This window comes from Diachasmimorpha longicaudata, chromosome 12, assembly GCF_034640455.1.
Source record: "Diachasmimorpha longicaudata isolate KC_UGA_2023 chromosome 12, iyDiaLong2, whole genome shotgun sequence".
Taxonomy (NCBI): domain Eukaryota; kingdom Metazoa; phylum Arthropoda; class Insecta; order Hymenoptera; family Braconidae; genus Diachasmimorpha; species Diachasmimorpha longicaudata.
Genome location: NC_087236.1, coordinates 5,379,051 through 5,393,897, shown reverse-complemented (window position 1 = coordinate 5,393,897; position 14,847 = coordinate 5,379,051). Strand labels below are relative to the sequence as shown.

At 40.9% G+C, this 14,847-nt stretch overlaps 2 protein-coding genes across 7 annotated transcripts in view; one reads left to right on the top strand and one right to left on the bottom strand.

The window, feature by feature from the left end:
* Positions 1 to 14,847, bottom strand: part of LOC135168246 (Krueppel-like factor 3) — a 152,392-nt gene that overhangs the window by 23,361 nt on the left and 114,184 nt on the right. The gene's annotated exons all lie outside the window — the stretch shown is intronic.
* The window catches only part of LOC135168252 (guanine nucleotide exchange factor MSS4 homolog), a 124,818-nt gene that overhangs the window by 32,573 nt on the left and 77,398 nt on the right, over positions 1 to 14,847 (top strand). The window contains exons 4-5 of one of the 6 annotated variants that reach the window (XM_064132254.1): positions 4,836 to 4,924; positions 6,554 to 6,614. The exons of 3 other annotated variants lie outside the window; for them this stretch is intronic. In XM_064132254.1, coding sequence (XP_063988324.1) covers positions 4,836 to 4,924; positions 6,554 to 6,599 — 135 coding nt within the window. In that variant the 3' untranslated portion in view covers positions 6,600 to 6,614. Of the gene's footprint in view, positions 1 to 4,835; positions 4,925 to 6,553; positions 6,615 to 9,733; positions 9,881 to 14,847 lie in introns of those variants that run through there. 2 more of the 6 variants (XM_064132253.1, XM_064132255.1) reach the window with 2 other exon arrangements.

Genomic DNA, 14,847 nt, shown 5'->3' with positions numbered 1-14,847 from the left:
CAGCTGCGCGGAAAGAAATTTTAGGTAAAAATTAGACCTCCAAGGGACGAAGGTTAGTTTTAAAACCGCCTAAAAAATGATTGATTATCATTTTGTTCCACATGTCTCCCTCTGAAGGTCTAATTATTAATCAAAATTTCGTTTGGTATAAAGAAATATATATCAAAGATGGATTTTAAATTTTTTGGAGGTCAATTATAATTTTTAAAATATTTTTTTATGTTAAAACTTGACCTAAAAATCGCTAACCCAGTGTTCCATCCACCATATACAACATAATATACCCCGGACATTACACCCAACCCGAGAATATCTCCCGTAAAATTCCCGCAGTAATTTTCCCCCGAGGAGATTGATTTTCTCGATATTTTCAGCGGCAACGAATGAAAAATGAAGTAATTTTTCAATACCACGAAAGGATGTGAATTGAAACCCCTGAAAAATCAATAGGTTCCCGCGTCTCAGCAACAAATCACTCGGCAGTCGATAATGCCCGTTGACCTCCCGTCGAGTGTATAAGGTCGCTGCAGGTGGAGCAGAGGTCGCTTAGATCGTTGGTACGTGTTATACACCCGGATAAGATTCATGTGAGAGAGTTCAACTCGCGTCGATGGTCAATATTCAATTTCAATGTGATATCATTTTGTTACGCGAATAACCCGTCCCAGCGGTGAAAGTCGGAGGTGCCCGGAGCCCCGAGGAATACATTATCCTGACCGGTGTTTTCCGTGCCGAATTTCTATTGGACAATCAGCGAACCGGTCGCGAGGACAAGAGGACGACCGACGTCGTCCCCCGGCTGACGTATCCTGCCAACTCACACCTCCTCGAGTGATCTCCCCTGGAAATTCCTCCTCCCATCTCCTCCCCCCCTTACACCCCCTAAACCCTCCCCCGCTCACCACTTCCCCCTGAAATCCACCTCTTTTCGAACGTGGAAATTCCACAGCAGAAAAAGTCGACTCCAGCCCCACCAGGGAAAACGATGAATGACTCACGCTCCAATCGATATCAATCTCCAACCCAAGACATTCTTCAATGAGTCCAAGCAGCCCAACTAATCTCCATACACGAGATATCCAGTCATGCGTGAGTTTCCCAGATGGACAAGATGATAAAGCGATACTGTCTGCACTTAACCATGTTCACGGAAATTCAACTCCCCAGGTCACCCCTATGTCGTCACCTTGGCAATTGGCTGGCCAGTTGTTGTGATTTTTATCCCCTTCATCCGGGACATCCTTCTTGCCAAGCTGCGTCCAATCGTGCGTGACTAGAAAAAAAGGCCCAACTATTGCGCATAATCATCAAGTCTGGATGTCTCAACAGCTGACGAATCTCCCCATTGGCCGTATCATTTGCATCCGAAACGAAAGGTGGATTTCGTAAGGGTGGCTGCAACAAAATACCGTATCAACTCGGCAAGACATTTGAGTTATTGATTCAGAGCTTTAAATAATCGACTATTTTTTCCATCTCCCGGGTAAACTATCACGCGGGACTGGAGATGATGGTGCCACTGGCTCCAAGAAGGCGCGGCTTGTGTGAATCCATCGTTGATGATGAGAGGAAGGGGAATCCAACAAAGGCAGACAACACCAGGATTTAGAGTCACTCCGATCGTCTTCAAGGACTCTGGCAGTCGCCACTCACTCGTATTTCTCCATCACTCGTACAAACACCAGTGTAACTGGTACATCTCTCCATATTCATATGTGAGCGAATGGTCTGGCGTTGGTTTAATGGTTTTATTTAATTGCGAGTCACTGGGTAATTATCGCGAATGAACCCGGGTATTGTCCAACGGGGGCGATGAACAGATAGGGATTTTTTTTTCAAGTCTTAATGTCGAGGTGATTCAGACGAGAGCTATTGTGTGTCTTGGTGAATTATTCTCCAGGTGGAGTGATGATTCAGGGAGAGAAAAATGTGATGATAAGTAACGGAAATATTGATGCGTCATTTATGGAGAGAAATGTTATGGGGATGGACCAGGAAAAGTCGGGGTAGTTGTGCCCTCAATTGAGCAAATTAATTCTAATTTTTGAATTTGAATTTTGGGACTTTTCCAAGCGACAAAATTCACTCTTCTCTCATTCATTTTTTCCAATATAAAAAAATATTCATTAGTTTAGTTTTGGGTCAGCCGACATTCAGCCGACTCTTGGCCAGTGTCGGCCGACCCCCGGCCGACTGTCGGCGGTCCGTCGCTAGGAGCCCGAGATAATGGACAGTCTCCCAGAATAAACTCCACTTGACTGAAGGATAAATTCAAGTGATAAAACTCGAGAATAAGTAGGCGACAGACGTCATCTATAATCGTAAAGCACTCGATATCAAATATCAATGATCGATTGAATTTTCACTTGATGTGTACCCGTCGACGATGATTGCAATGGGATTGGCTAGTGGTTAAAGACAGCATCGCAACTGGACTTAACATCGCGTTGAAAGTTAATAAGTATTCAGAGGGAAGTATTGAGGAGTTTAAATTCGCATGCCCCATGATCGAGTTTAATGCGTAAATCGTGGGTAATACACTCGGTAGGCGGAGTCCGTCGATCGTAAAAATATATTGTTTGATTTACGATACATTACATGCGAAACATGCCACCAGCATAATTATCACACTTCTGTGGAGTCGAGAGGATGGGGAAAAATGGACTTCGATCGAGATGAGCGAAGAAAGTCTGGTGGATAAAGAGCGAGTAATTTTTTGTTTATTTGTCCGGGTTCCGAGGGACCGGAGGAGGTGCTTCTCTTTGTCATTTGACGTTTGTCCTTTTGAACATTCTTATTTTCGTATCTGATAGAATACACACGGTTGGGGACCCTTGAAACGTGGGAAGTTGTGCGCACGAGGCCACGGGCTCTTGATATTGCCTTTTACAGCAAAACTACTAAGCTCATTCCATCGGTAATAAGTAACGCCGCAGCCTTGGGGAGACTCGCAATCTTGTGCAACTATGATCGCGGCTAACCCTTGGGACCTATGAATAACACTAGAGAAATAGAAATGACGATCATGGTAAATGTACATATTATTGTGCCATTTTTTTCAATCTCTCTCGCTTATCCTTAATGCCTGTACATTGTAAGATTTTTTTAAAGGTAATTCAACTTAAAAACGCGTACGGACGTATTGACTGGAGTATTCAGTAAAAATTACGAAACTCAAATTTGACTGCCGATTGCAAATGTGACTGAGGACCTTTAGCCGACGAATTTGCAATTTTTGACTGGAAATTTGAATGGAAATTGGGGAAACGGTTCCGTAAAAATTTCCTTCGCTAGAATTATTTAATTTGACTTAATTAAGAGATTAATTATCTTCCTCGCGGAAAAATTCCCTTTTACCCCACCGCGAATTCCCTTTTAACCCACCGAAAATTCCGTTTCCCCTCGCGATATGATAATTTCTCCTCGAGAATTTCCTCCGCGCATCCGACGAATTCCCGGTCGCTCTGGTGCACCAATTGGAGCCGTCAAAAATTCTCGCCGCGTTCTCCTCGCGTGACAGGGATATCAGTGTACACCACCACCACCAAGAACCCAGTGGTATAACTTATTTGGAATTAGAAAGCCGAGGAGGCCAGGCTTTGGGCGCGGGGGTATCAAGGGTTTGCCCGCTCGTGTCCTAGCTCCGGGGCAATGTTGGCACGCTATATGTGCATCGGCCCCGACGGGACGATATCCAGTGCTGGCTCTCGAGAGCTTTGAAGTGAAAGAAAGATCACCCGGTGAGTGTGGTACATACGTTTTCATATGTGACGTAATCTGAGTCAGGCGTAGAGCGTTATTTCAACTGCACCTCCTCGTTCGCTTCTCTCGCTTCATCCTCGCAAAGTACTTTTTAGTTTATTTTAGTTTTTTGTTTAAAGTTTTACACACCGGTGCACACTCCACCTTATGATGCCTTCCAACCTCGCCCATTATGCTAATTAATGGTAATTAAAATCAAACACCCGGCATCGCATGTTGTTATCGAGTGGGCGGAGAGGGTGGAGACAATAATTTAATGTCAATCATATTATCTTTTACGGCTGGGGAATGTCAACATTCTACCGGCATTCGACTGATTGATTATCGGTTGAAGAATTTAACAGGTGAATTTTTTTTTACTCGAGAAATTCCGGGTTTTGCGGGAGGAAATTCCAGGAGAAGTTCGCGGAGTTCGGGCGATCGGGGGGTGGAATAATTGAGGGACTAAATTAATTAATACATGATAATAATTATGGGAAACAATTTTTAGGGTTTTTTTTTGCATTAGATGAGTTTATTTGGATTTTTCTTAAATTTATGGAATTTTTTTTACTGTTGAAAAAAAAATACCGATTATAAAATTATTTAGAACCGTTAAATAATTTATTTTTGCGTTTCTTCTGATCTGGTTTTGAAAAATATGAAGTTCAGACCCATTTTGTTATTTTAGAAATTTATAAAAACACGAGGAGATAAATTCCTGTATTTTCTATATTTTTCAAAATGTAAATTCCCGATTTCCGTTTATGTCCAACCGATCGAAAACGTATTTTCCATTTTTCTTCGCCACATCAGAAACCTGCTAATGTTATTTATCACATGCATTACCATAATATAATAAACGATTGCATCAGATTTATCATCCCCATATATGATGCATCCATTTCTCCCCAGGTGAAAATAACATTTGAATTTCCCAGATTCTCGGGGAATGGTGCGGCGAATGTGCCTTTCACTCGTGTCTAAATTTGACTTTATTTTTCTAATACACGAAATGTACATTGCGTCATACTGAGAACACTTACGCTCGCGATGTAATCGAAGTAATCAATGTTTGGTTATTATTGATTCAGATGCACGCCCTTTCGGTAATGCTGGTTAATACGAGAAAATTGAGGTGGAAGCGAGAAGTGCGGGCCTTTGTAATGGAATTTTTCAGATGGTGAGTTGATGGATGTGTGTGTGAGGGGAGGGGATGTGAAATGTAGGGTAATTTCAGTGGGAGAATGAGGAATAGTTTGAATTACTGGATTTGTTATCTGGAGCTGGGAATCCTGGGAGGTTTTCTTTCTCGGTAAATTGAATAACAGACTGGGGTTTATCGGGATAGTCTAGATCGGCGAGGGCACCTGGCAATCTGGCATTACATATTGGAGGAAATTCATCTCGGTGGAATTACTTTGATGGTGGAGGGTGGGGGTAACTCGGGATTTATTGTGCGATGAGGTTTTCTGACCCCTTTTTGATGCAGAGGAATGTTCAGTAAAAATTACGAAACTCAAGTTCGCTTACGGGTTATGGAATTGACGAGGAAAATTTAATTATTTAAAGAAGTATTTAAACCGATTTGAGTGTTACGTTCGATGAATTATTTAGGCAAAAATTCAGAAGTCCCTGGAGGTTTCTAATAATTGAAATAATTAAAAATAAATCCGTCACTTTACAAAATTCCTGGTGAGGTAGAAATTAGTCTTTTAATTATTAATATAAATATGAAATATTCACCTGCACAGGGTCTTCAATACCTGGACTTCGCAAAGGGGTTGCAAAAGTCCACAAAGAAGCAGAAATTAACCCCTCGATTATTAACATAAATATGAAATATTTCTCTGTACAGAATCTCTTTTTAAAAAAATCCACATTTTAAATTCCCCGATCACAACAGACAAAATCCACAACTTTCTCCAGCCATTTCTCCTTCAAAAATCTATTTCCCTCCCCATTCACTGCCTCCATCCCCCACTCCCAAATTACCCCTGCCAGCAGGCCGAAATAATTGAAAATAAATTCGTCATTCGACGAAATCTCCATTTTACAACTGAAATTCGCAAAGGGATTTCAGAAATCCACAATGAGATGGAGATTAATCTCTTAAGGGTTAATGTAAACATGAAATTTCTTCTCCTCCTCCCCCACCAGGTCCCTCAACCCCGACGGAATTTCGCTTGTACCGTCTCGGCCCCGTTAGATTTCACCCATGGTACCGTGGCACGTGCGATGATCATCGCGCGAGATCTCGAATATGTATGTTATGTTGGTATAGAAGACGTCGTACACGGGCGCGTGATACACGAATCACGATGAGGGGCCCCCAGAGCACGTGCCTGTCTCTCAGTTTTCCCCTCTCGATACGGTACAGCCATCAGCACATACCGTAAAGTGAGTTTAAAAATTTTAAGGTAATGGGGAACCGGTGAAAATGAATCGATAAAATGGAAAATAATATTCACGAAAATTTTCACTGCCTCGGTGGCGGTGCGAGGGGGTGCGGAGAATGGGGGGGACAGGGGGGGTTGACAGTGTGAAAGCGGGTCGCGACCGGATCTAGTCTATACCCGGGCAATTTACGTGGCAATGAGGCACTGAATCTCCTCGAGGATGTCGTTATACCGGGGATGGTGCACGGTCGCGACCTAATCGCTTTGCCTTCTCTCGTTGGCTTGACTCTTAACTTCTTTGATACATGAATGTATCGTTTGCATACGTGATTAGGTGAAGTTTGATGGAATATTCGGAATTAACGAGATACGATAGGAATGATTTTTTAGTTTATTTGGTTTATTTATTTCAGTGAAATTCCTTTGAAGGGAATTTTATTCGCAGGAGGAGACGTTTGATTGACGAGACGTGATCTTAATGCCTTGGAATTTCAAGCGATAAATTTGAAAGGTTTTTCGAGACTTGTGAGACGCGCTGGTAGTTACTATGTTACTGGAATTAAATTGAATTCAATTTTTCACGATTTTTATCACTTTTTTGCGCCTGAAAATCAAAAAAATCATTTTTTATGCCAGTCATGGGGTTTTTAATGTAAAATTAATTTTGAAAATCATAAACAAGATGGGATACAACATATAATTCAATTTTTAATGTCCTGAAGATCTAGAGAAGTCAATAAATTTTTAATTTATGAATTTGGGTATTAAATAATTGAAAAAATGCAATTTTTTCAAATTTTCGATTTTTCTCAAATAAAATCGAATGTCTCATCGTCCCAGTTCTTCCCTCAATCCCATTTATTTTCTGTTCCCATCGCCACCCCTACCCCACACCCCCTCTATTCCCATGATCCCCCATCGAATGCAAAATCCCGGATAATTTATGCTGGCAAGAGGCAACACGCCCGCGACTAGGACCCCCGCGGCGAACTTACAACAGCTTCATGAAGGAGATAGTTGGCTGCTGTTGTACCTGTGCACCAGCTCACCATGGCACACTCACTTACGCCCGATAATGGTAAGTCAGCGCGTATTAACTTGGTCGTGCTCACCGGCTTATACAGATCAGCCAACACGATCTCAGCCGCGATAAAAATTAGCGTCAATCGATGGAATGACAATTAGAAAAAAAAACGCGAAAAATTTCCTATAAAAAAATATCAATCAAATGAGTCAATCGTTCCTCACTATCGATCCACACCCCCTGACAGAAAGTCAGAGTTTCATTTCAAAGTGATAGAAAATTTAATTAACATTAATCAGCTCAATAAATTATCATTAAACTGATGCATAAAATAATTCAAATAATATCTTTAATTAGAGTTTAACAATCGTTTCAGCGAATCCAAAAATTACCTACGTCTCATTATTGCATACACGCGTTATTTTTTTAATGTAAAAAAATCTAATGGTAAAACCACACCATGTGGATGCATCGATAGTCCCTCGAGTCGTTCGGAATTGCTGGTGTAATTGATGGAGATTAATTCGAGCGGTGCTGATTGATTTTGCCGTTCGTATGGCGTATCGAGACGAGATCCAAAATACATATCTCCTTTAGCAATGTTAATACTGTATTTTCAAGCTGCATAACCCACACATTGGCTCTACTATCTACCATAATCGATGCCTGTGCATTAATTTGCACTGACCGATTCCCCGGGATGCGCCCCGTCATGGTGAATGAGAGAAGGCATATACCGCTGTTGTATACCACCTGGGAAGGGTTCATCTGGGTTCATCCACGGACACTCGCTCGGATAGAGAAAAAGGTCTTACCTAAATCACGTAGTCAGCCGTACATACACGATGTTTGCGCTGTGTTCCCCTCTTCCTCCACCCTCCCCTCCCCCTCCCACCACCCATCTCACTTGGTAGTCAACCCCCTTTTTTCCTTTTATAACCCGCTATGAGCCCCACAGCGTATACGGAGGGCTATAAGTCCTGGATGCATAAACGACCGGCTTGAAATTAATAGCCCGGTATTAATTCTCACTGATTCCTCAGAGCCAAATGACTGGGTCCCGCATGATTCCATCAATCTAGGGAATTAATAATAGGCGGGTTCTCTAAGGACTTGAGTACAGGCACCTGCGGTTCGTGTTTATTTTTCGATATTTTTGGATAATTTACCGGTGGGGAGGGAAGAATTGTTTTGAAGTTACCCGTCAGGTGGAATAGTATTCGGTTATAATTACGGAACAGTTGTGGGGTTTTTTCAGGGAACGGTTCGTGCTTTTTCCGGGATTTTTTGAGTTTTTTTTCGAAAGTGAGTAATTGTTGAGTAATTTTTACCGAACATTGTCGGGATTGAGTGATTAAGTCGATTTTTTAAGAATTTTTCTCTTCGTGAAATTTTCTGGGTTCGGGGTTGTTTGAAATTCGAGGAAATAATTTTTTTAATGTAATGAAGGGTCTCATAAATTAGGCCCTTTCGTTCTAAATTAATTAGTCTAGAGAAATCGATATATTTTAAGAGAAATTATGGAGAACAATTCGGGTACCATGTTTAATTTTTTTTATTTTTACCCACTGCAGCATAAATCAGTAGAATATTATTGATTCAGCAAGTCAATAAGGTCAATAATTAAACACTAATTAACAAAAACCATCGCCCAATTATCTGACACATTAAACAATTAAATATTCAACTGGCGAAAAAATTATCCCCTAACGCACTACAAAAATCGCACGCCCTGAAGCATTTTTAAGGGATTATTAAAAAAAAATTGTTTAAACAATCGACCCTCCTTCACAGTTCTGTAAATTATATTCTGAAAGAACCTGATAACTAGCAAAAGCAAAAAATATAAATCGTCCCACTAAATTTCGGAATAAATTCCATTTCAAGTGACTGCGAACTCCCAACAAATGCGAAATGCTGCAACCGAAAATAATAAAAAAAATCGAAAGTGAAAGAAATGAGAGCAGATATGCGCGAAATTTGCACGTGTTTTACGCATGCGGAGATAGATTCAACTTGTGGATTTTCTCAGTGCGATTGATCCCGCTTGGGGAATAGTAGAACGTCAAAATGACGTAACGTGGCGCGAATAACGCCTCCACTTTGGCTCATGCCACCCAAATACGGTTGAGTCCAATACAACAGCCAGTGGGTACACATGGGCTGGTGAACGTAGGTCGATTTTCCAAGCCGATGAGGAGAAAAGATAATGGGTAAGAAATGGTACATCGTAGACCATATTCTTCGGATTAATGCCAGCATTTTGACTTGAGAAATTGCGTATTATGCAAAAAAAAGGAGCGCCGTCGGGGATTTTTTATTTATTTTTCATTCTGCTGATGAACTCATTTTCATAAATTGTGATTGCCAGGGAAAATTTATCATTTGGTCCTCGGAGAACACCAGATTCACCTCGGAATCGTTGAATCAGCGATGGGAAATGAAACAGGAGAAATTTTGCGGTGTACGTTGTACCATTTTCTCTGTGGAATTGTTACCAGTGATTTGAAAAAGTTCTTCAGTTCTGGGTATTGCGCAACAATAAAACAAGGTATTTCTTATTGTTTAGCGTAAAAGGAAGCGTCTGGCTAATAAGGAGGTATTGATACCGGAATTGGACTGTAACTCGAGCTGCCAGAGAGGAAATGGGAAAATATTATCCAGAAAATCTCAGCGATATTCACGAGGGAGCGAAAATTGAATAACAATAATCACGAAAATTGCGGATAATTTAACGGCGCAAATTATTCTGAATGACATTTTAATTGGCATCTTAATGAGGGAGATGGTTTCTACAGAGAAACAATTTTTTTGATACCATTAGAACCCTCTGATTGTCGATGAACGTGAGATGTTATTTTTTCTGATGTCAATGGTGTCATCAAACGCTGAGAAATCATCTCATAAATAAATATTTCTCATGAATTTCCGGGTGATGATGGTGTAACATTCTGGATGAGATCTCATTAATGATAATTAACATGTTCACCTCGGAAAATTTAGTCGGTTTGTCATTCATCATGCCCTGCCCTTTGATAAAACCCATAACAATTTATTCGACTCGAGGAATTCAATTCATTAAAGCTTTATGGGTCGTATGAATAATTATCACAGCCGGTACTTCAGTAACCGTAAGTCATTTATCTGCCACCAGGTGATATTGGGAGTTATTAATGATGTCTCTTTATTTGAATATTTATACTGAGGATTGCGGATGAAAGTGGCGCGTTATCAATGCAAATGGTATTTCAGATGATGAGATTTTTCCTTTCCAAGTGATTAAAAAATTTAATTGGACCCAGTGAAATGGGATTTCAAATGGTCGATGATGCAACACTCACTGAGATACTTTCATCTTCATAATTTAGGATAGAATAATTTATTTAAATTTTGTTTAACAATTACAGAGCAAAATATTCCATTTAGGACTTGGTAATTCTTCAATAAATATTCCATTCAATTTATTTCTTTCACGGTAGAAATATTTTCTCTGTTTTACATCGACGCCAGCCCTCGACTCTGTTCCAGTCATTAATAAATAAATAATAAAATAAATAAATTGAAGATTATCTTTGATGGAGGGATAAACTGAGTGATTTTTCAGGCGAAAAAATTCCTCGACAGTTTAATGGCCAGAATTTCCCGGATATCCAATGGCTTTGAGTGATTTCCAATTGAAGTCTCCCATTCTAGTCCCCATGACCCGAGACCCCTAAAATCCCCGAGTCATTGGGACCAACAATACCGATCACTCGCGATTCTCGACTAATTGCCCCGATGAAAAAACCGCTGCTTTCTAAAAAACCTCGAGTGGATTAAACCGCGAGAGAAGGAACGCATTGTCATACTGGCACCGTCATAAGTATCACAATAATGCCCACGTTTAACCGTGTCCGGTCCGCGCCCATTCCTCAGGATCATCTTCGACGCTAACAAATGGCCCCTAACCCGTGACTTTTATACTTGTGCCGTTATTTACATATGCAAATGCCCAGTGCCCACACCCACGCGTGTTCTCTATTCCGGTGGTATGAACCCTACGAGTAACAGCCGAGAAATTATTCTCCTCTCGATTAATATCGACATTTGGTAATTGAATTTGTGAAAATTGATTTCATTTATCTTCTACTCTCAATTGACAGGTTGATACAATTTTTCAATTAATTTTTTGATGAAAAAGTGACTGGATAAATAAATAAATTCATCGGTTCATGTCCAATCCCGAAATTGATGTACAAAAAATTATAAATTAATTTAAAACAAATATTTTTTGTATAAATTAGCGATTGTGTACAATTTTTATTGCCCATCAATCAAACTAATTACCATATGTTTATCACTCGACCCGGGAAATTCAAATCCAGCACAATCAGACTCGTCCACATCCACCGAACGATACGGTAATTTTATCCAAAAATTACCCCCTCAGATCAATTAAAATTTTTTCGCATATTAATCTCAACTGCTAAAGGTTAAAGGCGCCTGCACAATGTATTACGTTGTTATTTAAGGAGGAGCACAATGCACGACAACAAAATACCGTGGCTCTATTATTTAGCTCGACGAAACAGTGGAGATGCAAAAAAGGAAGTGAAATGCAGCAAATAGATTTACGAGGTATAGGTACCACGGGGCCAATTATAAACCGGTGATGTGGCATCGGGGTTATCTTTGGCAAGGGCGTGCCGGACGTTGCCGCCGAGGAGACCGAGGAAGACGGACAGAAGAACAGAGAGAGAGGGAGATATTCTCGTGGTGATGCTGTTGACGGGGGCGTCCACACCCACACGACGAGGACAATGAAGCGAAGACGCGGGGGGTTGGGGGTATGGGGAGGCGTATGGTCAAATCCCCGGGTTCTTCGCGGGACGCCCCGGTGATATCGCATCCTCTCGTCTTTCCATCGCTCGTTGTTTTTTATTCGCTCCTCTCATTTTCACCTCCGGCAAATTGCGTGCTCGATTAAAGGGACCAGGAGGTGCCGTTAGCCGGGGAAATTCAGGGCGGGGATTGAAGGGGTCGGAGAGATTTTTTTCACTTTTATGTCAGGGGATGGTGATGGAAAATGGAGAATTGGATTTTAGGGGGTTTTATTGGGTTCTAGAAAATTTAATTTCAATTTTTTGGGAATAAAATTATTTATCTGAAGTGATCTGCGATATAATATTTTTTTTTGATTTTGAATTTGGATTTTTTATCGAGTCCCGGGGCCAAAAAAAAATTCCCAAACCTGTTAAAATACTGGGCGGAATTACTACTCTACTAGGGCATGAAGAGTGGCCGACACTGGGCCAGTATCGGCCGATTGTCGGCCAGTGTTTCTCTTCATTTTGCCGAAAAATCATAAACTAAATTTTTTTAACCGATACATTACATTTCATTCCACAGTTAGCGCCATAAATTCACCCCATGTGGAAGCATATCCCCCCCCCCTCTCCATGATACGACTGAAATAAAGTAATCACGATGCCTCGAAAAACAAACAGCAACAAAATATTGTAGTTAATATACAACTTCGGATCCCCGGATTTCTATCTCACCCGAGCGTCATTAATAAAACATTAATTATATCGGCCGCCGATTGTTTCTCGCCGGGATAACGAGATATTGAGTGCGGCGCCCAGCAGACACTCACTCCCATACACACACATACACACACACACATACACATACTATCACCAAGTCACCCCAACTACCGAGAAAACCTCTCTCGGTGCGGCAATTACAATTGTCCGTGCGTTGAGTAATTGATTTAGTGATCTAAATCGGGGCCGTCCTTTGCCGGACTTTTTCCACTCCATAACTTCAGCCACAATATTTTATTCCACTTCTCATTCGTATTTAAAATCATGGGCTACCTGTTTTCCACCAACGGAATTAACTCCGGGGTAAAATATAATATCACGGACCTTTATCATACGACAGTCGCTCCATTGAAAACAATGAGACCATTAATTACCCAACATGACGAGCATTTTTATGGTGAGGTTGGGAATTTTTTTTTTTTTTTATATCTGTTAGTGTTCACTGGAGAAAAATGTAAACCGCGAATAATCGGCGTGGTTAATCGGCGAATTATCTGGGATGTTTTATGCCACCGCTTTCTACTTGATATCAGAGTTAGCTTCGAGCGAAAGACAAATTTTTTTTTCATTTTTATTAACCACTCGGCGCATCGGTTATTTTTCAAGGAGTGAATTCGCCAGAAATGCAGGCGTACACGTACGTGGACGGCTGTGGGCGTCACCTGGTCCTTCACGCGCTCCTCGATAATTTAAGCCGTTAATACTGAATTAAGGTGGAATATTTATGCGGGCGTACGACGATGATTTACCGAAATGCGCCCGCGCACCGGTTGAAAGAATTACGATGACCACGCGTTCTCGAGAGATATCGCAGTGGCATGTTAAAGGAGTAGTTGAAGGGGGTGATAGGAGGGTGAGGGAAGGGATTCGTCGGAATTTTTTCATTCATTTCGAGAATTTTTTTGGGGGAATTAATTGAGTCATATGAAGGGGACGAAAATTTTTAAGTCACGAGGAATTTATTATTTATTATCGAAAAAAAAACTCGGAATTCCGTGTCGCACTGGGAATTAAATAAGATGTGGGCCTACAGTCCCCGAATCGAATGATCACGTGGAAGTTTTTCCTAATTAATTCCATGACCTTCATTTATTATTATTTATTACTATTTAGTCCATAATAATCACTAGAACATCAATTTACTGAAAATCTCCAATCGATTAACAACAAATCAACTGTTTTGTTTATTTGCTTTAACATTACTCGATAAGTTCACTCTTATTCTTGAATAAATATCCCTTTATTTACCCACAAATCTGTTTAAATTTATTTAAAGATTAAACGCTGTAAAAGTCAATAAATCACGAGTTTTATTTCGATATCGAGAGCCGATCGTTTAGTAATTGAACCCAACAAACGGCCCCAACTGACGCATCCATGAATATTCCACATTACGAGGAAATCTGAAACTTATTTCACCCCATTGATCCCCCCCCCCTCCCCATCCTGACACGTCAATTCGTTCCCCACACTCGGATCCTTCAGAACAACTCTCTCTCTCTCCCCCCCGAGTGAATAAAATTCATAAATTGCTGTTTATAAATTTCCCAAGGATAAAGTTCCCTCGATTCATATAAAATCGTTTTCCATGATGAAGTAATCTCCATCATACCCCTAACCGCTATTGACCCCGAACTACGACCGTTAAAATTACTCATGAAAGCGTACAGAATGCAATTATGGTAGGGACCTCACGTAGATTTGGAAAATGTGAAATCATTTCTCAATTAGTACGTAGATACGCGGGGCGGGTGAATTATCTAACAACTTGGGTGAGATTGATAGGTAACCAACGCTCGGATCCAACCGGGGTACAAGTTCAAGGATCGACCTGACCTCGCACGCACACCGCGTGGTTCAATGTGCCGGCGGTAACTTGAAATCACGCGGAACTAAAAGTTCAGGTTTTTTCAGGGATTTTTCGAAAGCTGTTGGTGAGGGGAAAATTGGTGGGAAAATCGTGAGGTGTTTGGGCATGCGAAGGGAACAATTTGACGCGTGAAGGGGCATTGGATTAAAAATGTGGGGGAAATCGGGGAAAAATTGCAGTGATAGGGCGGGAAAATGGATTTATTTGAATGGAGTCAGGAAAATTCAG